Raw genomic sequence first — 25,627 nt, 5'->3', positions numbered from 1 at the left:
CAGATGATTATAGAATGGGATTGAAAGCCTTACAGATTTTGATCCTATCAGGTTATTCATTATGTAAATGATCTACTATGTTCTCTAGTAGTTCTCTTCCCTATCTATAAAATTGACTTCAGGTTTATACTTGAGCATCCTCTTACATGACACATACAATTTAACCGTTTAGAGATCCACAGATGTGTAGCTCTCAGCCCAAAGTTTGATGACATTTTGGAAGGACATATAGTTTGCCCCTAATGGATGCCCTTCTAGATCTTTTTGTTTCATATTGGACCACACTGAGCAATTCCAGATGTCCTTGGAAGTTTGAAGATTGGTAGACTGTAGATATTTTCTGCCTCATCCCTATTGATCTGAACTCTTTCCAATTGAAACATCTGACCTCAAAAATAACTTCATTTTCATTGGTTGCCAATCATTTATTTCCTCTAGCTAGTCCCCCACTGGTAGAACAAGGAGGAAAAGGAAAAGTCAGCAATATCACTATCATTAGAAATCTGCCAAGAGAAACAATATTATTTCTTATTATTTAAGTATATAGTACCACTTTGCCTGTTTCCTGCAGATTTCATTCATATGTATACATCTTAAAGCTTCCTTCCAGTGGGAGATTGAGGTAAGATAATAAAGAAGGAAAGCTTATAAGATCATACAATTAAACCTCTGTGACTTTAAAAATACATCCCTTGAAAAAAATTTTAAGATAGATTCACTTCTATGTGGGGTAGTTTAGGTGTGGGTTTCACTAGGGATTTGCTCCTTGTATTTACATATATAGATAGATAGATACTTATATATGCATGTGTGTGTGTGTGTATGCACACACATATATATGTATACATACATATATATATATGCAGACACACACACAGATTTCAGTAGAACAAAAATGACATCACAGATTTGTGAGCTTAGTATTAGAAGGATCCATGAGGGTATCAGGTCCAAAATTGTGCCCAATCCATGCTTGATGGTTTGTTGTCTCTACATTGATCTCTTTCAATCACGGGAAGCTTTAGTACTTCTCAAGATCCATTGCATCTTTGAACTGCTCCATTAGAAAATTCTTCCTTATATTCAGCCAAAATCTGCCTTTGTGAAAAATTCACTCGGTAGTGGCAAATGGTAGCATCTAAAGCAGTACATAAGTCAGTTCCCTCTTTTACCTGACAAACTTTCACAAGTGTGAGGAGAGCTGTCATAGGTTCCTGAGCTTTCTCTTCCTCAGTCTAAACATCTACAAGTCCTTCAACTATTTCTCATCAATTATGACTTAGTTGACTTTTTAAATTGTTATAGCCTCAGGACCACTTTTAAGTTTTCTGAAACTAACAGGGGTAATTATATAAGTAAAAACAGGAGACACCATATCAAGTGCTTTGCAAGAATTCAAATATGTAATATCCCCCTGTACCCCTCTCATCTTCTAATTTCACAACTCTATTAGAAAACCCATTAAGCATGACTGGAAATGATTTATTCTTTATAAAAACCTCATGCTGCTATTGTTCAAGATTTCGTTATTCTCTAGATAGTTATTTTGTCCTTCCCTTAAAAACGAAAGAGATAAGAAAATAAGAGCCTGGCAAATGCTTTTTGGTATCTTAAGTAATTTGGATTCAACAAATGTCAATGTGACATGAAAATTTCTCTTGAGATTTTCCTGTTTCTTTTCCAGCAACTGCTTAATATTTCATACATTGTGCTCTGGACTTGATTCCTGTCATTGACTGGGAATGGAGTAGAACTGGAATAGCAGCCACTTAGGGGCAGTTAGAATGCCGAGAGGCAGGAGAACTTGTAGAGCTCTCCGCTGAAGGAACAAATGGAAATGGAGCTTTGAGAGCTCTACAAATATCTCAGAAATGGCCATGAACCATCCTCTTGTCAACAGCATTGGAGCTACAAATACTACAAGCACTACATGTAGATGAAATAGGTAGTTACCTCCCCAGTTTGATCTCATGTATTAGCAGTGGTACTCAAGAATTCCCTCCACCTCACCCAAAGACGTCTTCACTGGCCTTCCATGGTGCCCAAAAATTTCACTCTAAGAAATATGTTCCTTTGAATTGAAACATTGCATCTCTAAGATTTCCCAAAACATGAACCTCTTTTAGAATGGCTCATCAAGCTAAAAGCATTCATGAGTCCCTCGATATGGATTCATTCATCAGATTGCTTTCAAAGGGACTGCTAGCTGGAAACAGGGCCCTAAAACAGGACAGGTAGGTTGTGATAAGGGCAAGGAACAGAGCCAGAGCATGGGGGAAGGTAATCTTGGATGAGGGTCGCTGGAGTTGGAATCTCTGATAAGTCAGTGACAATCAGGAGTATGCTCTGATGTCCAAAGGAAGAAGACAAGGGAAAGAGGAGCAGGAAGGGCAGACCATTCTTCAATGTCAAATGTTTCTGGCCAAGAATATGAAAGGAAGCTGAGAACAGCATGAAGAACAAGTAAAGGGCTGCAGTCACCACAATGCAGGCCACTCAAACTCCCATGATGCCAGGTCACTAGAAAACAGCTCCAAAATTGGCATATGTCCTCCTTTCCATTCTTTACCTCACAAAAATATAAAAGGAATAGATGGTATATTATGTTAAGTGAAAGAAGCTAGACATAAAAGGACAAATATTAAATGGCTCAATTTATACGAAATATCTAGAATAGGGCATTCTTGTGGTTGCCTGGGGCTGAGGGAGGGGGAAAATGGGAAGTGACCACAAATAGGTATGGAGTTTCTTCATAGCGTGATGAAAATGTTCTGGAATTGAATAATGATAAAGGCTACACAACTCTCTGAATGTACTGGAAACTACTGAATTGCACATTTTAGAAGGGTAAATTTTATGGTATACAAATCATATCAATAATTTTCTTTTAAATTAAAAAAGAAGAGTACATGACCCTTTCATCACCTGGATCTTGAGAAAATCAAAGGTCAACTTAAAGACTCTAACATTGGAAGCATGTCTTGCTCTAAAAAGATTTGAAATTCCATTTCTTTCTCTTCCTAACTCGTGGCAAGCTTCAAATTGGTCCATTGCCAGGTGGTGGTGCCCACGGATGGGCCCAGGCCCTTGTGAAGAGCTCACACACTGACACCTCAGCATGTAGTCAGTTGGTAGCTAGATAGCAGACTGACTTCGGTGGTGGCTCAGTCCTAAATCCTTAACGAAAAGTAATTCTGAGACAGAACAAGGTCACACACTGGAAATAAATTCCGTCATTTTCACTTCCTCCCTCTGAGATGTTAATGAGAGAAGCTGCTCTGCATAATATGGGACGTCTTTCCAAATTCACAGTGACATTATTGGCAGAATCAGAAGCAGCTGCAAGAAAGTCAAACCATCCCCCTCTCACTCCTTGCCATCATGTAAGAATTTCAAAACCCTTTGTAGCCACATAAATGGTTCTGTACCATAAGAATCTGTTTTAGATTAAACCATGTTTTAATGAGATCTTTCTAGTACTTTCACAACTAAACTTCCTTCAGGAGGATCACCTATGTCACAGTAATTACAGCTAGCCTCAAGCACACTCATTCTATAATTTAGAGGCCACAAAAACAGGCAAGTGTCTAGAGCCAAAGAAATTGAAAGAGGTGCAAATGAAAGTGTCTAGAGACAAACAGATTGAAAGAGGCACAAATGCCTGCGGCCAGGTTTCTAATCAGAGCTCCTCATCCTTATCAGTTCACCTTTGTTTCAATCTACAGGATACCTACCCTTTTGAGATGAGCAAAGGAAACAGAAAAGTCAGTGAACCTTGACCTGTGGCCCAACTAGTAAAATCCCAGAGAGGTTCTTTTTAAAAAGAGTTGAATCTGTTGTAGCAGATAGTTTCAGATGAAAAATTTTGTATATTTTCTTCTTCCCTGAGATTCCAAAGAATAAGACCATTTCCTAGTTTAGATTTTTTTTAAAAAGGTTATCTTTATGTTTTAAAAATGACATAGGGCCAGATTTAAAAGGATTTTAAAAATTAAAATGACTGTATTTCACAGATGATTATAGCTTTTTAATTCTGGGCAGACTTGTCCCAAAGTCAGGCCTATACACAGACCACACTCCCTGTGTGAGAAACCTCATACCGGGTCCCATCATGAAATGCCCTAGGCAATACCCTGTGCCAAGAGGCTTACAGATCAGGAGCCACCAAAGTATTCTCCTTCTTCTGGCCCAACAATCCTCTATTGCCTACCCCAGTTGCCCCTTAGAGCATGGATGGCTGGAAGACACAAAGCCCTAATAGTTGATGTACAATGTGTTTTATTGAAGTTGTTTTGATCAGCAGTTTTGATGTCAAGGATATTCTGTCATGGTCTAAAAGAAAACTCTTACACTTTCAACTTGTTAAGGAGCTTTTTAATATTGCTAAGGAATTTGTACAACAGATGTTCCTATCTTATCTCTGAGATCAGATAAGTGGCTTAGGGTTAGTGTTGGGATGTCTGTCTGTACACACAACTTGATAATAAAACAGTGATTTTACACTTTGATAGAGTGCTTATGGCTATCAAACCAAAGCCTAAAATGGTTAGTCCCTCTGCTGTGGCTGCTTCTTCAACCCCTAGCTCAATGGTTCCTAAATTTTATTTTGCATCACAATTGCCAGCCAAGTTTGTTAAAAATAAAATTTCCAGGCCCCACCTCCACCCAAGATTCTGATTCAATAGGGCTAGGGAGAACCCTAGGAAGTGCACAAGTGCAAGAATCCAAGTGATTCTGATGCAGATGGTCCAGAGAGAACCTTTTGAAAAATCTGCCTTAGAACTTTGCACATCCACCAAGCAAAATATGCAATCGCCTTGACACCATCTTAGGAGGCAAGGCCTCAAGGGATTGGATCGACTTTGGCTTGCACGCCTGACCCCATAAAGTCTCTCTAAATGCCACAATCTGAGTTAGGAATTGGTGTGTCTGGTTAGGTTTGACTTGTTCAATGATACTGATGACTCTCTGTTTGCTTTTGCTTGCCACTCGTGGATACCTTGTGCACCCTAGAAACAGAGATACCAGACATAGGTAAGCATATCACATCAGCAGCTACCTAATGTCCCCTCTTGCCTATGAGACTACCTCTTAATAATGTGTTAATAGGAAAATTTTTCTTCCTAAATAAGGTTAAAGAATAGTGTGAACGTAAATTTGGAAGTTATAACTCAGGTAAGTGTCTTCCAAAAGAAGAGGGGTCCACTATGTAGGATTTGCTGGAGGATCAAAATATACTGAAAAGAAAACAATTCATAAGTGAAAGCTGACAGTTCAGTACTTCATGGGAAAGCAAGGCCTGAAGTCTCATTATGTTTCCCTAAGGCGATAACACAAATGAGTTGGTAAGTTTAAATAGATTTGATGTTTTCAAATTGCAGGTAGAGAGAGAGGTAATACAGCAATCTCCCTAGATCCAAAAACATAGTTGTCAAGTGTATTAAGAGACAGTGACCATGATGACCTTCTTTAATACGATTTTGTTCTTTTATGTGACCTCACTGTTTCTATTTCTTTCCACCAAAAATAAGTAATAGGAAAACCTTAAAATGACCATTTACAGACAATGGCACATAGCTCTGAAATTAGTCAGAATGAATATTTCTATTCAATGTGTTTATGCATTACACTTGTCAGAACTGTTCTAAATTACCTGAAATTGCAAAGGAGAAAATTGAATTTGTTCACTTCTGAATGCCAATTGTCATCAAAATGGCACTGATGGGGTTTCTAATCTGGATTTCATTTGGGCAATGCCACTTCCTAAATGCCAGTACAGAAGATCAGCCTTGCTACTTTGGTATAACTGATTCCTTAAGCAAATTAAGTTGGTTGTCAAATTGCTTACTGGTAAAGTGTTGCACAGTATTAATTATAAACATTAATTGCCCATTTAACAATCTATGTAATTTTAACTAGCATGAATGAAGTGATCTTTGCTAAGTTGAAGGGCATTGCTTGAATGTAAAACTAACCAAAAGGTGATAGTAAGCCTAACACCCAAGTTGTAAAAGAAACTTCACGTATCTCAAATTGCAATTTGCATTGAGACACAAGGGATTAAAGCAAATTGGAATATAGTCCAGTGGTTTTTTCTTTCTCAGGTATGGCTTGTTTTCAGAAAGTAGAAAGAAATCAACCTCAAAAGAGCTAAAGTACACTTGAGAAATGGCATAAAACAGCAAGTTACATATTGATAGGAGGGACCCTCCTGACTGCTGGCTATCAAGAAAATAACATTGATTAGATTTGACTTTGGTATGTTGGGCTATTCTGTTTTCTAAAGGCTAGTACACAAAGTTTGAGAACAGTCTGGCTGAGCAAAATAGGACATGTTGCTCATTAGAAGACAGGAACACTGATTTGTTTTGCTGCCTTCAGAGCAAGAGTATTCTGATGATATTTTGCACACAAAATCACATATAATCTAGTCTAATCTCGGTCCAGGCCCAAACTTGTTAGTGACCCCGGACAAGCTCCCTATGTGTCTGGGTTTCCCCGGCTGAGATTTGAGGAGATTGCTAATTCTAACTTTCCTCACAGGCACATTGGGGGTATTCAATAATGAATGAATGTACTGCATTCCAAAGTGCTTTTGTGCAAATAGCATTTCTCTTGGAGAAATAGCCTATGGAGTCTTCCTAAACAAAGCATGATTAATCTGGCTGAATTGAAACTCCACAAACTGGCTATCAAAGTATTGTAGTTGTTTCAGAGAAGGGTTGTGACCCCTTCTTTTTTCTAGAAAGATCTGAGCACATTGGAAAAATTCTATTCTGAAGGCAAAAATTTAACTATATATGTAAAGACTTTTACTCAAACCCCTATTGAAGCAGTTTTTCCCACAGAGATGCCTTGTCTGGTATGGCTGCCAAATCAATTCTAGGGTTTGTTGGGGCCCTTCATAGTTTATTTACAGCACCCGTTATCGTGGTTCCAGGGTTGGAAGTGTCCCTGGAATCTACTGGATTCTCTTTACTTGATGAAGGTAAGTAGGAAAAAATGAAATATTCCAATTGAACCTATTTTTTTCCAGTTAAAACTATAAACAGTCTCAAATTAGTATTTGCCAGCCTGATTATTATTAACATACATAAATATGCTTGGAGGGCAAATATAATTACAAATACAATTAATAACATTCCGGTCCTTAAAGATATCTTGATTGTTCTGACTACCCTCTCCCCTCCATTTTGCCTAAGTAGCAAGGCCTGAACTCTTTTATGTCTTAGTTTTATATCCTGCAGTTCAGTTTAGTTTAGCACTTACTAAGCACCAATCCTGTCAGGCCCTCTGTTGGCACTGAGAATAGAGAGATGAATATGGTTCCTGCCTGCAAAGAGCTCACAGTGTAGTTGGAGAGAAAGATATGTTAGGAAAAAAAAAAAAAAAACAGTGCTTACACCCAACACCAAGATCTTGGTTTCTAATACCATTCTCCAATAAAGGGAACGGGGCGGGGGGGGCTGTCTTTGGAGAAATGGCTGATTCTAAGATTCGGGCAGGGGGTATAGCAGATGAGCCCAGAGCATCTTATAGTGCCAGAAAGAAAGGAAGGGCTAAAAAAAAAATCCCTCATTGATGAGGATATGGCAAAGGGACACATGAGTCAACAAAAAGAGCTCCCAATGGCTAAAGCTGGAATAACTTGAGCAACAAAATAAAGTAGCATTGGATTTAATGCAAAGTATAAAATAAATATCCCTTAGTCCATACTGACATAAACGGTTGAATTAATAATACATGGAGACAAGATAAAGCTCCCATTTAGAAGAGTTCCAAACAATTTATGTAGATACTCCACCCTCAAGAAGGTGGAGCATAACTCTTTACTCCGTAAGTGTTGGCTACGCATAGTTACTTCCTTCCAAAGAGTAAAGTGTGGAAAGTAGGGGAGAAAGAGTCTCTTTACAGTGAAGAAATCTGACAAACACTATTTCAGCCAGGAGATCAAGGTCAAACCCATTAGTGTACATCATGTTGGTAGTATGTACCCTTGATATAATTTGATCAGGATGGCACTTTATTACCTCTGTGATCGTCCTCCCAAAAGCCTATCATCCCTGTCTAACTATAAGAAAAAACAATCAGACACGTTTCAGTCAAGGGTATTCTACAAAATACCTGACCAGTACTCCTCAAAACTGTTAAGGTCATCAAAAGCAAGAAAAGTCTGAGAAACTGTCACAGCACAGAAGAGCCTAAGAAGACATGATGACTAAATATAATTTGTTATCGTGGATGGGATCCTGGAACAGAAAAACATTAGGTAAAAACTAAGGAAATCTAATAAGTATGGACTTCATTTAATAAGTTTTAAAACTAATGCTAATACCATATGATAGATGCTGCTAAGACACAAGTCCCTCCTCTTTACTAATTTCTTTCCCTGTGTTTCTCCTGTCATAACACTTGGACTCATGGTAGTCATATCCTGTCTACTTATCTGTCTCTCACACTAGACTGTGAGTTTCATAAAGAAAGAAACCGTGTGTATCTTGCACACAAGTAGGTCTCTAGAACATAGCACAGTTCTTGGGTACATTGTATGCACTTAATAAATGATTTTTAATGAATTAGTAAACAAATACACAGTACTGCAATGGTACCAAGGAAGTAGTTCAGATGAGAGATAATGAGGCCTTAGAGTAATAACGGCAGAGATAAAAAGAAGTGAGCAGACTGGAGAAGAATTTAGAAAGTAGAATTTAAAAACCATCTTTCACTGGATGTGGGAAATGGTGGAAAGAAGGAGGTAGAAAAGAATGGCTTCTGGTTTCTGGCTTTGACAACTGGGTGCTAGGCAGAGGTATGGGCAATGAGCATATCAGAGATAAACAAGACAAGATTGCTCTCCACCAAGCTTTATTGCGACAGGCAGGGCAGGAGAGGGAGATGCAAACAACACGTAAACAAATAATTTAATATGATATGTAATCCCCAGAATAGAGGTAAGATAATGCAAATAAGCCAGACTGGAGAAGGGAAGACTGGGAAAGTTTCCTTCAGGAGATGATGCCCAAATAAAGCTTCAAAAGGCATGTGAGAATGAACTAAGAGAGGAAAGGCTTGGCTAACACACCAAGAAACATTAAAAAGTTTTTAAAGATGGGAGCCAAATGATCAGAATAACTCTGCAGGCAGCATGGGAAAAAATGACTTAAGATTTCAAAAACACATCCTACATGTCGATCTATAGAAAATATTCCAGGCCAGAGATGATGAAAGATAGGACTAATGTAATGGCATAGGGATGGAAGATGAGCATGTTTCTGAAAGTTAATTTACAGATACAATTGCATGTGGAGAGCAAAAGAGGGATTAGGGATGACTTCCACATTTGGGGTTTGGATGATGTCAGTATTACACGAACCTTAGGTTCAAGTAAAATGTCTCCAAAACTAAGGTTATTGTAGGCATTGAAAAACTGAAATTAGGAAGAATCAAAATAATAAACAAATTCAGCCATCTATACATATAAAAATAACTTGAGATTCCATGTGAATATGTAATAGAAAAGTTTCAAGAATGCCAAAATCCAAACAAGGTAACTTTAGAGTCACTTTTAGGAGGTATAACTATGCGATTACACAATCATATGATTGCCATTATAACTTTAAAAAGGTTAAATATAACCAGTTCCATTATGTCCTGAAAGAACAAAAAACAGATTAGAAAAGTGTGGTAGTCAATTGAAAAAGGGAAGCTTGCAAAGAAGTTTGGCAGTATATCTCCAGCATGATCCTCCCTTAGTGACACTCCTTGAGCTTTGGACATGCCTTTCAATTGACAACTGGGGCCTGGGAGGATGGTATTGTCCACAAGTGAGGCAGGAAGCCCAAGAGAGAGGAAGTCGGTTTATGAGGGATGGGGAAAGCAGGAAAAGAAAGTAACTTCTGTTTTGGATATGTTGAGTTTAAGGTGACTGAGGCACCCAGAAGTCATCTAGTAGGTAATTGGATAACAGTATGGATAATAAGAGAAAAATTATTTCCTGAGATTTCCTGTATTCTGTTTCTTTCTACCCCCAAATGGATGGTACTGGAATGTCAGCATCATTATGGGTTAGCGGTACACATTCGATTTGCTTCATAACTAGACCCACTATTACAAAAACAGAGAAGTATCCCTCTCCTTGATACTTAAGAAGGAAGATAAATGAATTCACTCATCTATCAAAAGATTTTTCCATTTGTGACAAAAGGCTGAGCCCAGGGAATTCATGTTGAAAAATTGCGTTGAATAACTTTACTTTTCTCTTCCTTAGCACAAGTCCTGCTCACAAATACTATCTGGCTATGGACCCTGTGTCTGAGTCACTCTATCTATCAGACACCAATACTCGCAAAGTCTACAAGTTGAAATCTCTTGTGGAGACGAAAGATCTGTCCAAGAATTTTGAAGTGGTGGCAGGAAGTGGTGATCAGTGCCTTCCCTTTGACCAGAGTCATTGTGGAGATGGTGGGAGAGCATCGGAAGCTTCACTGAATAGCCCTCGAGGTAAAAAAAAAAATATATATATATATATATATACACACACACACACACACACACAGACACTCTTGGGTCATCTAAATATTTTATTTGACTTTATAAAATCCTGAGACTGTTGCCACACTTTAGCCCATCCGCTAATTTCAATATTTTGCCTCTGAGAGCCAGAATACTGAAGTCTGTCCCAGTAGACACATCCAAGGCACATAATGCATTTCTAGCCAATGTACATTAGTATGGTTATAACTGTTATTAAAAGAATGAAATGCTTCCTTTTCTAGTTGATAAATATTAGCCAGAACCCTCAGAGTGCCTCCCTGGCACCCCAACCCACCCCAGAGTTACCTCCTGGAAACTCCCTACAGTCCAGCAACTAAAGGGTTAACCTGACCCACCAGAGAGCCTGCAGGCCCCTGCTTTGGCTCTTCAGCCTGCGTTGCTTGGGATAAGGTCTGTGCCTATCTTCCATCACTGTTAAGTATGTTGAATATCTCACAGACCCTAAACGTTCCTGACTTTTGCTTAACAAAATTATGAATCTTCAATGAACTTTTCTTCCATTAATTTATCTGAATCATTCTGGAAATTACTTATATTTTCAGTTGATATTGCCTCTAGAATAACAAATTTCAATTTTTTTCTGTTGCCTTCTGTGGGATTTTGGACTTATTTTTATTTGTCCTAAATTTACTTCTCAGTCTTCAAGGACCAACCTTCAATTTAATTGCCTAGAATCTAGTGAACAAATCTGTGTCTCCCAATTAACTTCTGGTTTTTCTGGATTGAATCATATGCCAATCTTAGGCCACAAAGTTGAAGGATAGTCAACTTTTAAGTCTGTCATCACATATCATTGACCCTGCCATCTTAATTATTTAACTACTCTTCTCAGTTCCGTCTCCAAGATGTGTGTGTGTGTGTGTGTGTATGTGTGTGTCTGCATGCATGCATACATGCGTGCATTTATGTTAGTGATTTTTAGAAATTGTTCATTTTACTTGTCTTACAAAGCCAGTGTTTTCTTAGTTATTATACAAATAATACAAACATTTGTTGCAGAAAAATTAGAAAAGGGAGAACAAAAAAATTTAATTAAAATCACCCATAAGTCTACCACTGTAGGCTTATGTAAAAAACCACTGTTAACATTTTAGTATTTATCCTTCTAGACTTTTTCAATGCATATCAGATATTTTAATTCTCTAAGAGTAGAATCATATTATACAATGCTGTTCTGTAACCTGTTTTACACACAATGTATTATGAACGTCTTTCCATGCCAATAAATGCAGTGAGGTCAGTGTGTTTAATTTATTAGATGGTCACTTATTACTTTAAATTTTAAGAGGTTACTCTTTAACCATTTGACATTTGCCATATTGGGATTGAATTCCTACTTGTATCACAGTTTAAAGCCTTCACTTTCTTCAAGGCCTTTATCTTTTGTAAAGCCCCTCTGGCTAACCCCATACCATTAAATCTGAATTTATTTAACAGTGTCTACACTACACAATTAGCACTTGATTTTATTTTGCCTTCTTTTGCTTCCAGTGCTTTCATGAATGGGAGATTTTTTCTACTGAGATAAGTTGCTTGAGATGGGAAACCGCATCTAATATTTTGGAATCTTCCCCACTTCCCTACCAACTTCTAGCATAGTGTGGGACCCACTACACATACTTATTGTGTAATTGATCAATTAAGTACTCTTCTCTATGCCAGGAATTCCTAAAAGGAATTTCAATGGTGTTTACAGGGGGTGATTTATTTTCCCTAAGGGAACACAAGCCCCCGCCTCCCCCAAGTATTATGGTAAATTTTTTCTTTATTTCTCTGTGCCAGCTCTTTCCTTATACATAGTGGGTCCACAATACATATTTAATGAATGAATAAATAACTCGAGTGCAACATATGATCAGCTCATCTTTCAAGAAAATGCGTTAAGCTGAGTCTCACCTTTTACACAGGTTTAAAATTCTTGAGGGTATTATAAAGATTTCTGCATAAAAAGTAGAGAGGAATCAAGCTTGTATTGTGCCTTAAATTGACATCCTCCTGAGTTGCTGCTAGTTTGAAAACCACTCACCTCAACTACCACATTCAACCTGCCACATAGAGAATGAATATTTCAGCTTTTCCAAATAAAGCAAATAATTGGTTCACTGCATTTTTTTTTTTCTTGGAAAGAAGCAATAATAAAGTGCTGATGAACAGGATTTACATGAATTCTTGAAGCATCAGTAATGAGAGTGCTGAAATTTATGAAATTTCAGCACTTTATTATACATAATATGAAATTATGTATCTATTAAAGCTAATATTAAACTAAGTTTTTCTTCTTGTCATAGCCACTACTACATTTTCCTTTGGCTTGATTTACTCATGTTTCTATCCAAGAGCTTCCTTTGCCATAATCTGGTACACTTCATTCATTCCAAAGCAATAAGGAGCCCTGAGAACATCTAGCCCAGACTTCAGACAGCTAAATGTCTAATCCATCTGGGACAGCTTACACGTAACGTTCCTGAAGCTGGTGTTGTCAACATCTGCTTTGATCCAGTGAGTGAACTAGAATGCTTAAAGGAGTAGGATTTGTGGTTCACACTAGGTAGCCACCACATCTCCTTCAACCATGCTAACAATGTTTGAAGACCCTGTTAGTGATCTTTATAATAACTCAGATGGTAGAACCTATGTCCAGCCATCAGTTGCTCTGAAAATGCTGGTCAGAACACTTAGGTGCCTAGCTATGGCACGTATCTCCATGCTGAATATAGTCAGCACTCACCTTTGTCAGTGAATTAGAAGTGAGATTCTCTTTAAATGAAATGCTGCAGGGTGATTTCATAGACTTCCATAAAAGGAAAAATCATGCAAAAAGTTATTACAGTGTACAAAATGAGAGGAGAGTATTGCTAATTGTTCATTTCATCTTTGAGGTTCTCCTACAGATTCTTTGTCTCTCAAGAAGGCCCAATTTGTTTTTTGCTTTAAAACGACCCTGTACATCAGCTCCCTCTTCCTTCCACTTAGTAGACAGCAAACGTTTAATGGATTTCTTTAAGGAGAGGTTTGATTTTTCCCTCCACCTAGAAGCTAATAAAAAAAAAGCTGCAGATCAGTAGAAAATGGAAATGTACATCTAGGGAGCACCATTTCTAGGTTAGGGAAGAGAGCTTGCTCTAAGACTTTAACAAGCAACATATTGCAATTATAGGAAGGCTCCCCAACATGTCCTTAATTACGCAAGGTAACGCAAATAAATGTTAATCTGTACGACAACTAATTTACTCTCTAAATCTATTCTAAAAATAGGATGAAATAAAATTTGCTTTTGAGATCATTCATTCTAAATTCGGAGTAAATTATCCAGTGGGGTTAAAAAACAGTCAGCAAAAGGTAATAGGTCAGAAGCCATGGGATTTTTTTGTTTTGGTTTGGTTTTTGTTTTGTGTTTGGTTTTTTTTGTTTTTTTTTTTTTAGCAATGGCAGCAAGTTTTGGTAAATACCAGGTGAGGGAGCCTGGACTTTCATTTTCAATACGTGTAATGCCCATGGTTTCTTTCAGTGACTCCGTGCAAGTCACTGTACCTCACTGTGGTTTCATTTAGCTGAACACTAAGATAGACAGGCTGAATGGTGCCAATGACTAATTTTATGACATTGGGCATTTAAACACTGGGTCCTGAAATTCCTCAGTTGTAAACTGAAGGGCTCAGGATGATCTGCCTTTCAGCTCTAATGTATTAAAATAACTGTAGCTATAACTTGCTCAGTGCCTACTGTGTGCCATATACTGTGCTAGATATTTTACACACAGTTTCTCTGATCTTCACAACAATGCATGGTGTTAATAGTATTATTCCCATTGTACAGAAGAGGAAATAGAAAATCAGACAGGTTAAGAAATTTACCCGGACATACCTGCACATGTACCACTAAACCTAAAATAAAAGTTATTTTTTAAAAAAGAAATCTACCCAGTATCACACAGTTTATAGATAACAACACTGGAATTCAAACCAGGTCTGCCTGACTCCGAAAAACCTATGATGCCTTTTTTTTTTTTTTTTTTGAGACAAAGTCTCGCTGTCACCCAGGCTGGCATGCAGTGGCACGATCTTGGCTCACTGCAACCTCTGCCTCCCAGGTTCAAGGGATTCTCCTGCCTCAGCCTCCTGAGTAGTTGGGATTACAGGAAGGGGCCACCACGCCTGGCTAATTTTTGTATTTTTAGTAGAGACAGGGTTTCACCATGTTGGTCAGGCTGGTCTCGAACTCCTGACCTCGTGATCCGCCCACCTAGGCCACGGTTTACTTCACCATACCACACTGTCTGCCTTTCTGCTAAAATCCATGATCTGTGGGAAGGTTGGAAATATTGGGAAAAAATTGCTTTACAATCTGAGGACATGTATTCAATGGGAACAAAATATTTTTATTTACAAGATAAATAACTTTTAGTCTAGTTTCCTTTTCCTATTAAAACAATTTCTCAGATTTTTCTGACCTAGTAGTGTACCCATAGTGCACTACATAGATAGCATTTACATACTCTGTAAATGTAATTATTCAAATAAATCTCCAGGAAACCTTGTCACTTCTCTTTGGAAGATTCTGTAATTAGAAACTTCACCAAATTTTCCTTAAGGGACACAGGCAGGAAACCTTCATTTTATTAAATTTCTTGACTACAGTAGTAACTACAAATTTTGTTTGAAGGAAAAATGGAAATGGAAGCGTCGCCAAATAGAATTTCATATGATGGCCCCTGGGTACTTCTCCTGGGAGGAAGTCTTTATCTGATCCAGTTTTATGCACTTTGATCTGAATCCCAGTAAAGAGAAACATTTGCCATTTTACTCATCAATACTTCAACGTAATGGGACAAAGAAAAAAAGTTTAGAAAAGAGGTTGACAGAGTACTAATCCCTGGCATTGTATATGAGTTTGAATTGACTTTGAAAGATGCTTTTAAAACATGCATGGATGATGTAGTTGAAACTTAGGTTCCATTTATTATTTTTACTGCAACTTTCTTTAATTCTACAGAGAACCCAAACTAATGAGTCATGTAATAGATGACCAAGTACTTAAGCAGAATGTGAAATGGTACTAGGTGGAGATATAAAATAAAATTTGTGACAAGCTGGATGCATTTTTTTTTTAAGTAGATACAGAGGGTGAAGGAGTGACTGGACAGTATGAAATTAATCAGTGACTTAATTAGGTTATCTTGGACCTCACCAAGGGTTATATCTCTGTTTTCATGTACATCTTCAGGCAAACTGACCTCAGAACTCAGCAGGAACAGAACTTAGGAAATATCCAGACAAGTGCAAACAGCCTCTGAGCTGTTCCATAGGAAGGAAGTGATCCTTAAATCTTGACGGCTTCCAAAAGTGTTTTTAGGGTATACATGACACTAACCTTACAGGATTCATCTTAACTTTATTGTAAATTAAGAAATCTGGGAATAATAAAGTCTAGACACAAACAATCTGTTTTTGTCCCTATCCAGATCTAGTTGAAGCGCATCCTGAAGCCCTACTCATTCTCCTGTCATCTGCATGCTATTGTGAAAAGTTATATTTGGGGTTAATGGAAAGATGCTAAGATTATAATCAGTGACTTTTTGTTGATGTCATTGGTGTCTATGCGGGAGAGAGTGTAGTAAGGAAACAAGCATAGAATGTTCTTTTGGTTTTCCTGTTCAATGGAAGTGGTATGGTTTTTCCTAAATTCCTTTAGCATATGATCCATCTTGGTAACAAAGTCATTTGGATTGACACTAGGGACAGCCCTCAACAAAATTACGGGTAAGCCATAGCATGGATGAAAAGAATGGTATATTTAAGAAACTGCAAATAATTCAGTATTCTTAGAGTAAGAATATTGGAGAGTAATAGGAAAGGGGGACAGAAACAAGAAAAGGAAGTTTGGATTTTATCCTATAGGGAAAGGATTTGAAGCAGGAGAGATGTCCACCTTATGCATGCGTTTTTGATAATGTTGGTGACAGGGTAATAAATGCACTGGAGCAAAACTGGGGCAAAGAAATGACAGGGAGTACTTACTCATCTGTATAAGATTGGCAATGGAAGGGGATCTAATGAAAGAAACAGAGCAGAAACCTTCAGAAAAAATGGTGGTGGACCAAAAGAGCACACTGTCCAAGAAGCCAGAGAGTAGTTAATTTCAAGGAGGTATGAAAAACAACATCGAATGTCACACATTCGTAGCTATTGCATTAAGCAATGAGTTCATTGGTGACCCTGCCGTTGGTGGTTTGGATGGTGGTAGAAATGGAAGCCAGATTTTTGTCATTTGATGAGCCCATGAAAGATGAGAAAATAAATATCACTGGTGAAGATCAGTCTTCTGAGAAGTTTGAATGTGAGAGATGGGGAGTGATAAATTGTGGGAGGCCAATGAGCTCAGGAAGCCTTTTTCTATAAGGGGAGATGTGGCAATGTTTATCAGTCAGTGGAAAGATAAAGAAGACAGGGAATAAATCAAAGCATGCAGGAAACTGGAAGGAAGTAGGCCTAGAATAGGAAGGGAGACTGAAGCAGTTATGTGTAGGGTATAGGGATGAGGATCAGTTTGTACGTAGGAGAAGCTAGAAGAGTGATGATTCTTCATCCTGATAGTCTCAGTGTTCTCAGAGAAGTGGATCTGTTCTGCTGAAAATGAGAGTGTAAGTGGGAAAGGTTTGGGAGAGGTACTTACTGAAGTCTTTCTTCTGGGTAAGACATTATTCTACCACCCATGGCCAAATTCCTAGCCCAGTTTCAAGACATTTCTTATGAGAATTTTACTCCAACAACCTTGTTTGAGAATCAGAAACATCTTGAAAAAAATATGTTTGATAAAGCCTTAAAATTCAGACAAAATATTTGTTATTTATCCCTCAATGTTCCTGTGCTGTTTTCATTTAGGGGGCTTTCTGTCTCTAACGCTGTTACTGGTCTCTCAGCTTACTGTAACTGTAACAGAAGAGTTAGTGCCTATTATGCGACCAGAATTAGAGCTTAACCTGTTTTTAATGCACAATTCATCTAATGCATCTGCTTAGGGTAGTCAAAAGATTTTGGCCTTAGATTATGTCAGCAACTGGAACTTGAGGACCTTCCAGCCTGTTCTGTTGCAATCCCAAAGCCATAAGCTGTTGTTGAGAGAAGTCAGACAAAAGGAAGGCACTTACATCTAGCCTTGGCTCATTGCCTGTTTGGTCTAGGTAGCATCCATGGTTGAGAAGACCTATATTAAGTTTATTCAAATTTTATAAAGCCACAGATGCATTATTAAATGACTTTTTCTTCTGCATTTGTCTTAATTTTCATGTATGCATCAGATTCTAGCAAACACAGAGGTAATATTTTAGAGGCCAGATACCATGGTAGGTAATTTTTCAGGTTTTGGAGTCAAATAGAAATGGATGCAAATCCCAGATCCACTGCTAATTAAATATGTGACCTTAGGCAAGTCACCTAACTTCTCTGAGCTTCAGATTCCTCATCTGTAAAGTTGGAAGACTAGTAATGGTGCCTACACAATGGGGTTGTTGGATAATGTATGTAAATTGCCTAGTGTGACACCCAGCATAAAGTATGTTACTGTATTACATAACAGTATTACCTACTGTTATGATCAGTCTTGCTGTTTTGTTGCTATAGTAATAATAATTATAATAGTGACCCACATATGGAATAAGTTACTTTGGAAGGAAGGAAACATTATGTCCTTGTAGGTCAGTCTGAGACTTGATAATTTCTAGGTAGGATGGGTGCCACAGAAGAAGCAAGAGTCAAGGTAGGATGGAATTCACATGTTGTATGTGATTTGACTAGCCGGCCCCTCCTCACCTTGAGATGCAGCAATTCTAGTGTTGGTTCCTTGTACATGTTGTATTTTGGGGAGCCCCACAAGGTCCATCTAACTAAAGTAATTCCCTTAGCAGCCTACTATTTCACAATTAAATTCATTCCATAAGGATTTTCTTCAGATGTGAACTTAGTATGTAGTGCAGGGAATTGTCTATGAGAGCAGCATATTAATTCATCATTAAAATACTTTATGGGGGCCTGTAGGGAATGGAGCAGAAGATGGATATGTTTGGATTGACAAGATCACCTGAGGAAGACAAGCCTAGATGGGAATCACTGAAGGTAGCATGTATGGAGAAGTGTGGTGCTAGGTATGTGGCAGAATAGCTGCAAAGTGGGAAGAGGTGGAGGAATAGCACTGATATACTTCACCTCTGCAGTATTCTCTAGAATAAAACTTGGACGCCTACATGCAAAGACTGACGACTTGGAATTGTGGTTCCTCTTTTTATTTAAGATCGCTAGCCAAAATAACTTTGCTTCCCTACCACAACTCCTCAATGTCACACCTTTCTTATCTGCCTCAGCTGATGAGAAAGAAGAGTCCTCCTCACCCCTGCCAAAAAAAGTGACAGAGATCATACACTAACAGGCTGCAAATCACTTAAATCATATTTTGAGTGGTGTATTATGGTAACCTATAAATAACTAATTGTGTAAAATTGCTTTAGTAGTTTCTAGATGGCAGCTTTAATTAAAAGCACCAGAGACATTTAGAAGTTTAGAAATGGATGGCATGTAATTTGCCCTTTTACCAACCATAAAATGGTAATTAAGGAATTTGATTCACTTCTTCCTATTAAAAGTTTTATGAGAATAGCAAGTTCCTTCTAAATACAATTTCTCTTCAGCAGAAGGTAGTACGTTTGCTTTATCAGTCTTCTCCAGCAGGGTAAGATGTTTTAATGTACAAATTCTTCAGAAGTTAATTAGGACATTTCTTTCCATACAAAATGTTTGTTTTTAAGATTCTAAAACATAAAGCTGTATTAGAGTTGAACTTTGATCATGGCTCCATATTGCTCCACCATCAATACAAGATGGTCCAGTAATTTCACGATTACCAAATGCATGGAGCTGACTATAAAATTAAAGAAATTGGGAAGTCATTTCCTGGTGAGTGTAGCATGCTTTGCTGATTTTTGAAGGAATCTGAAGTCTACAGTGTGTTGACTTCCCAGGGAATGCAGAATATTCACTCCACACCAGCGGAGTCATAAAAGATCATTTTAGCTTCATTGATCCTCCAGAAATACTGGATAAATTAGTAGTTGTATAGTGTAAAATTCAAACAACATGATGCAGCAAACTAAGATTTCTTTGGAAATCCATGAATTTAACACTGTCACAGGCTAAAACACAGCTGGAAATAGAGTAAGGACGTTCATTTTTTATTTTATAATTGAACAATTGATTGCATTTTTGACCACTTCAGCCCAGGGCTTATAGATGTCACTACTCAGGGCACTTACAAACAGCATCATTAATGACATAAGTTAAATGCAACATAAAGACAGCTTCTGGGTATTTTGTTTAAAAAAGAAAAAAAAAAAAAACAGGAGCGACTCATAGTCAGCTGCCTTTTTTTTTTTTTTTTTTACGTCAAGCATATGTTTAAAAGTTAACTAAGCTGGACAGATCTAAGCAGAAATAGGGGATGTTTGAAATGTCTCCTCTTCATCCCATCTTTCAGTGACTCCCTGGCTAACACTGAGCCCCTTGCAGCAGCCCTCAGTCTATCTCTCCTAGATAGAAATCCACCCTTTTGTCTCCTCTCTTCCCTAATCAGAACTGGGTGGATATAAGCGGCATACTAAAGGGGAATGGGACAGTAGTAGGAGTATTTTATCACTGACGTTATTTAGAATTTCCAGCGAATGTTGATTGTTAAAACAGACCTACTATTCACCAGGTTTATTATTATTTTTTAAGATTTCAACAGAAAATGCACTTCCCCTTACTCTCTATACCCAGAACCAACCACTCCCATCTGCTCCCCCAAACCTTGGTACACCCCTGCAGATATAAGGAAGATATTCACAAAATAACATTCAGTGAAAAGTTCAGGACACAAAGCTGTGTGTACTGTATGCTGCCTCATCTGTAAGGGTATAAGGGTAATATGTATATTATATATTATATAATATATATATTACTATATATTATATATTTATATATAGAGAGAGAAAGTTTGAAAGGGAGTATATGTAAATGTTAGCAATTATAATTGCTACTAAGAGCATAAGAAATTATGTGACTTTTATTTTCTTCTCTTTAATTTTCTGAGCATTTATTATAATTCAACAAAAGACCAGATATTATTTTTTGAGTTGATGATGTCTAGTTATTAAATAAAATGCAACTTTTGTATTTTTCTTAAAATACATGTATGTTATTTTCTCACACACACACCCTGTCTTGTCTGATGGCCCGATTTCTTAGGACTCAGCTCTCTGTTTTCATAGATGACAGCTCTCCAAGAAGGAGTGTCATAGTACTGATGGTTGACAATGGGTTGCTCCCACTTGAGCATGTTACAGGAGACCTGCTGAAGGGGTAATACCATAAGTCATGGAAGAAACCTAAATGGAAGACCTTGAAGGAATCCTGGCAGGCCAGTAGTAAAAGATCTTTAGATTACATTTATTATTTTTTTAAAAGAGTAGCAGAAAGAAGAAAAATTTAAAAGGCCCACAATTCCCCCATCTAGATAAGCACTATTGACATTGAAACATAAAAATGTAAAAGTAATAAATGTCTATGGTTTGATAGTTCTAACTATATAGAAAGATACAAAAGAAATTTCAGGCTTCTTTGCCACAAACCCACATACCCAGGTCTCTCTCTGTAAAGATAACCAATTTTAACAGGCTTTTGAGATTCCTTCTGGAACTGTATATATATTTTTCCCTTACGTAAAAGGAAACCATACCATATAGATTACTCCTCACCCTGATTCTTTTATTTAATAATATGTCTTGAAGATCTTTCCATAAAAGCAGGTACATATCTACCTCTTTGTTTTTAAGAGCTGCACGATATTATAACATATGGATACACCATAATGTATTCAGCCAGTTGCCTCTTCGTATACTTGTTGCTTGTTTTTAATCTTTTATTATTATAGTGCTGTAATGAATAACCTAGTTCATATATTTTGGAGCACTTTTGTGAGTACATACATAGGGTTAATTTTTAGCAGTAGTAGATATTGACAAATTGTCCTCCCAAAAGATTGAACACATTTACAATCTCACTAATAGTGTATCAGAGTGCCAGTTTGCAATACCCTCAGCAGCTCTCAATATAAACCTCCTAATGTATGCCCATCTGATCAGCAGGAAATGGTGCCTTGTAGCTTCTAACTTTAATTTCCATTCCTTTAATTATCAATGAATTTGAGTCTCATTTCATATCTGTTGTGACCATTTGTATTTCTTTTTTAGTAAATTCACTTTCATATCCTCTTACAGTTTTTCTACTGAGCTGTTGTCCTTTCTGTTCTGGAAATTAAAAAAAACATTCCTTTGTGTTTCATATGTTTTTCCAAGCTTGTGATTTTTCTCTCTTTTTTTAACCCTATGGAATTTTCTAACTTCATATGGTCAGATTTATCAATATATCTTCTTAACATCTCTAGAGTTTGTGTCCAGCTGGAAAAATCTTCCTGTCATAAAGATATAATATATTTAAGGCAGGTGGGCAGACTTTTTAGTGACCCTTAAATCATACCATGTGCCTCTCCAATTTGAGCCCTGTGAAATTTGGAAAACTTAGGAAGTGTGTACAGTAGTTAAAACCTGAGACTTTGGAATAGTACAGATAAAAATGGGTTCAAATTTATTTTGAATCCGTATTGGAGCCACTGTTTTTTCATCTGTAAAATGGAAATAGTACCTACCTTCATTATGGGTTTATAGAGGATGAAATGACACAAGATGGGTTAAACAGTGCCTGGCACAGATTAAGTACTGAATAAAGTATGATGATGAGAATGAGAATAAGTATTAAAATACTTTTTTAAGCTAGTAACTATTATTAAGTAGATTATTTTCAAGATTTGTAATAAACATTTTGTTTTCAAAATTGTTTGACTGTATTCAAATTTTCTTCTTTCAGACTTCATTGATTGTACAGACACAGCCCTAATTTAATTCTGTTTACTTGCAAAATTCATCGTTCAACTAAAGGGGAAAAATTGCAACATCAGAGAGATGAGCTAGAGGGTGCTGGACTGAAGAAAAGTGTATGGACTGTCACAAGTACACACGTGCATAAGACATGTGCTATTATATTAACTATAGTACAAAAGATAGAAACAACCTAATAATCCATTAACAGGGGGTTGGTCAAATGATGGAACATTATACAACAGTAAAAATGAATGAGCTAGATCTGCATGTAAAACCATTAATAGTCAAAAATATAATGTTGCATGGATAAAAGAGAAGATTGCAAAAGGATGCATAAGGTGTAATATAATTTACGTATTTTTATGTGGTAAAATATACATAACATAGTATTTACTATTTTATTACATGTACAGTTCTGAGGCATTAAGTACATTCACATTATTGTTTAGCCATCACTGTCATCCATCTCCTACATAAATTTTTAAAGCACAAAAACAATACTATGTATTATTCATGGACATATACATATGTAGAAAATGTATAAAAACATGCATGGGAATGATACACACTAACTTCAGGACAGTAGTTACCTCTGGAGAAGGAAAAAGAGGATAGGGATAAGGAAATGGGATTGGCTATATCCATATAATTTCCTTTTTAAGAAAGAGATATGTGCGGGGTGCGGTGACTCACGCCTGTAATCCCAGCACTTTGGGAGGCCAAGGCGGGCAGATCACAAGGTCAGGAGTTCAAGACCAGCCTGGCGAACATGATGAAACCCCGTCTCTACTAAAAATAAAAATTAAAAAATAATTAGCCAGACATGGTGGTGGGTGCCTGTAATCCCAGCTACTCAAGAGGCTGAGGCAGGAGAATCTCTTGATTCCAGGAGGTGGAGCTTGCAGTGAACCAAGATCACGCCACTGCACTCCAGCCTGGGTGACAGAGCGAGACTCCATCTCAAAAAGAAAAAAAAAAAAAAGAAAAGAAAGAAATATATGAAGGAAATGATAACATATATTAAATTTTGGTGATGCATGCATGATGGTCTGTAGTATTATTTTCTGACTTTTCTAATCACTTGAAATATTTCCTGATTGTGAAACATGTTAAGTCAGAAGTAGGATTTAGAAATATCAGCACTTTGGGAGGCTAAGGCAGGCAGATTACTTGAGGTCAGGAGTTCGAGACCAGCCTGGCCAACACAGTGAAATCCCATCTTTACTAAAAATACAAAAATTAGCCAGGTGTGGTGACATGTGCCTGTAATTCTAGCTACTCGGGAGGCTGAGGCAGAAGAATCACTTGAACCTGGGAGGCGGAAGTTGCAGTTAGCTGAGATCACGACACTGCACTGCAGCCTGGGTGACAGAGTGAGACTCCATCTCAAAAAAAAAAAAAAGAACTAGGGTTCAGAAATCAACTTACAAATGTATACCTGACTATTCCATTTCAAAAAGTGATTTGTTTTGTTTTGTTTTGTTTTGTTTTAAATAAGACTTTCACTCATATAAAAATGATGGTCAAAATATGTAACATCCTGTAAGGCACAGATACTAACATATGAGAGCACACACCAGTTTTGGCCTTGGAGCAGAGTCATCAAGGACCCCTGCATTAATCCATTATTTTCTGAACAGATTGGTTTTGAGGCTCTTCCATTAGCTGTGGAGATCATCACATCAGCACCTCTAGTATGTGCCCATATGTGGAGTTTCCTAAATGACTAACAGTGAACTTCCTGAGAGAGCCTCCGTATAATGAGTCAGCTTTATCGTTGACCAGAGAAAGTCACTGTTCCCTTGGGAGTGAGTTCTGGCCCATTTAAAGTTTCCCCCTGAGGAGTCACAGGCTTAATAACTCAAATGTGAGGTTATCTTCAAGCCTCAAATATCAAAGCCTAGCGAGGAAGCCCCAGTGTTGTTTGCTCTATTTTTCTTCCAGTTTCATTTACTAGCTCTTCCACTTGATTTTTCAAAAAGCTTATTAGACTGTGTTTGGGGGAAACACAATTTTCAAAAAGCTTATTAGACTGCATTTGGGGGAGATAGTCTAATGGGTTTGGGAGAAAAGGAAGGAGGGTAGGTGCCCCATTTTACCTGTATTTACTCAGGAAAGAAAGCTGACTACAGTGGTAGTTTCTCTTAGTGGGCAGGAATTATTTCTCATTTTGGAAAGCATCTCTAACCCAAGGAAATTGAAGCCATAGTAATAGATTGATAGGTCTGCTTTGTCCCTCCCCAAGCCAAAATCCATCAGAGTAGATTCTGCTAAGCTTACCTATATTGGTTTTCATAATCCTTTCCCTGTGTTCTCTTGAACAAACTAAAATCAGAACTGCAGGCAGGCTACTACCACAGCACTATTTCATGACTTGGGGCAAGATCTCACCTTTCCAGAGTAATAAAACTGGGGGCATTTCCAGGGAGAGTGGACAGAAGAAGGGTTACTTTGAAATCTTCTGATTTTCACTTGTTATACTTGAAATTTTGAGAAACCACAGATCAACAGTTAGCACCTAAAATGTTTCTTTCCATTGTACTTTTCTTACTAATGTTGGGCACTTTTTCCCAAGTATATCTGATCCAATTTTAACAGCATGACATTATTCAAATAATCTATTGAATGTTGAAAAAAATACTAGCCAATTTGCAAATGACCAAAACCACTTGCTTCTGCATTGACCCTAAAATGGTATCTTCCTAGTTCCTGGAAATGCTGGAGATGTTTGAGCCGTTGAATTAAGGAAAGAATCATTGCAGTTATAAAAATGGCATCTGGAAGTATTTTCATACACCTCAGTTTAGTTTTGTTTTACTTCCTTTATCAGAGTCACTGCCTGTTATTAATTACTCATTTTTAAATTGTTCAAATTGTTATGTTTCTAAAATAGACCTTAATCATCTATTTTATGAATATATAAAGTATGTTTATATATATGTTTATATATACTTTATATATATGTGTATATATATATAAAATGTGTGTATATATATATATATATACACACACATATATATAAAGTAGTCTTGTATGTCAGGAACTATGCTAAATGCTGTAGTCAAACACCACAACCATCTCTTGTTGCAGCACAAACTTACTGGTTATCAG

At 37.3% G+C, this 25,627-nt stretch overlaps 1 protein-coding gene across 2 annotated transcripts in view; it reads left to right on the top strand.

Annotated features, from left to right (window-relative positions):
• The window catches only part of TENM1 (teneurin transmembrane protein 1), a 630,397-nt gene that overhangs the window by 510,338 nt on the left and 94,432 nt on the right, over positions 1 to 25,627 (top strand). The window contains exons 21-22 of one of the 2 annotated variants that reach the window (XM_011936959.1): positions 5,014 to 5,034; positions 10,268 to 10,500. In XM_011936959.1, coding sequence (XP_011792349.1) covers positions 5,014 to 5,034; positions 10,268 to 10,500 — 254 coding nt within the window. The remainder of the gene's footprint in view (positions 1 to 5,013; positions 5,035 to 10,267; positions 10,501 to 25,627) is intronic. The other variant, XM_011936960.1, reaches the window with a different exon arrangement.

The sequence above is a fragment of the Colobus angolensis genome, unplaced genomic scaffold (assembly GCF_000951035.1).
Source record: "Colobus angolensis palliatus isolate OR3802 unplaced genomic scaffold, Cang.pa_1.0 Scaffold159, whole genome shotgun sequence".
NCBI lineage: Eukaryota > Metazoa > Chordata > Mammalia > Primates > Cercopithecidae > Colobus > Colobus angolensis.
Note: the sequence above shows the minus strand (reverse complement) of the source record. Positions and strands in the feature narration are given on the sequence as shown.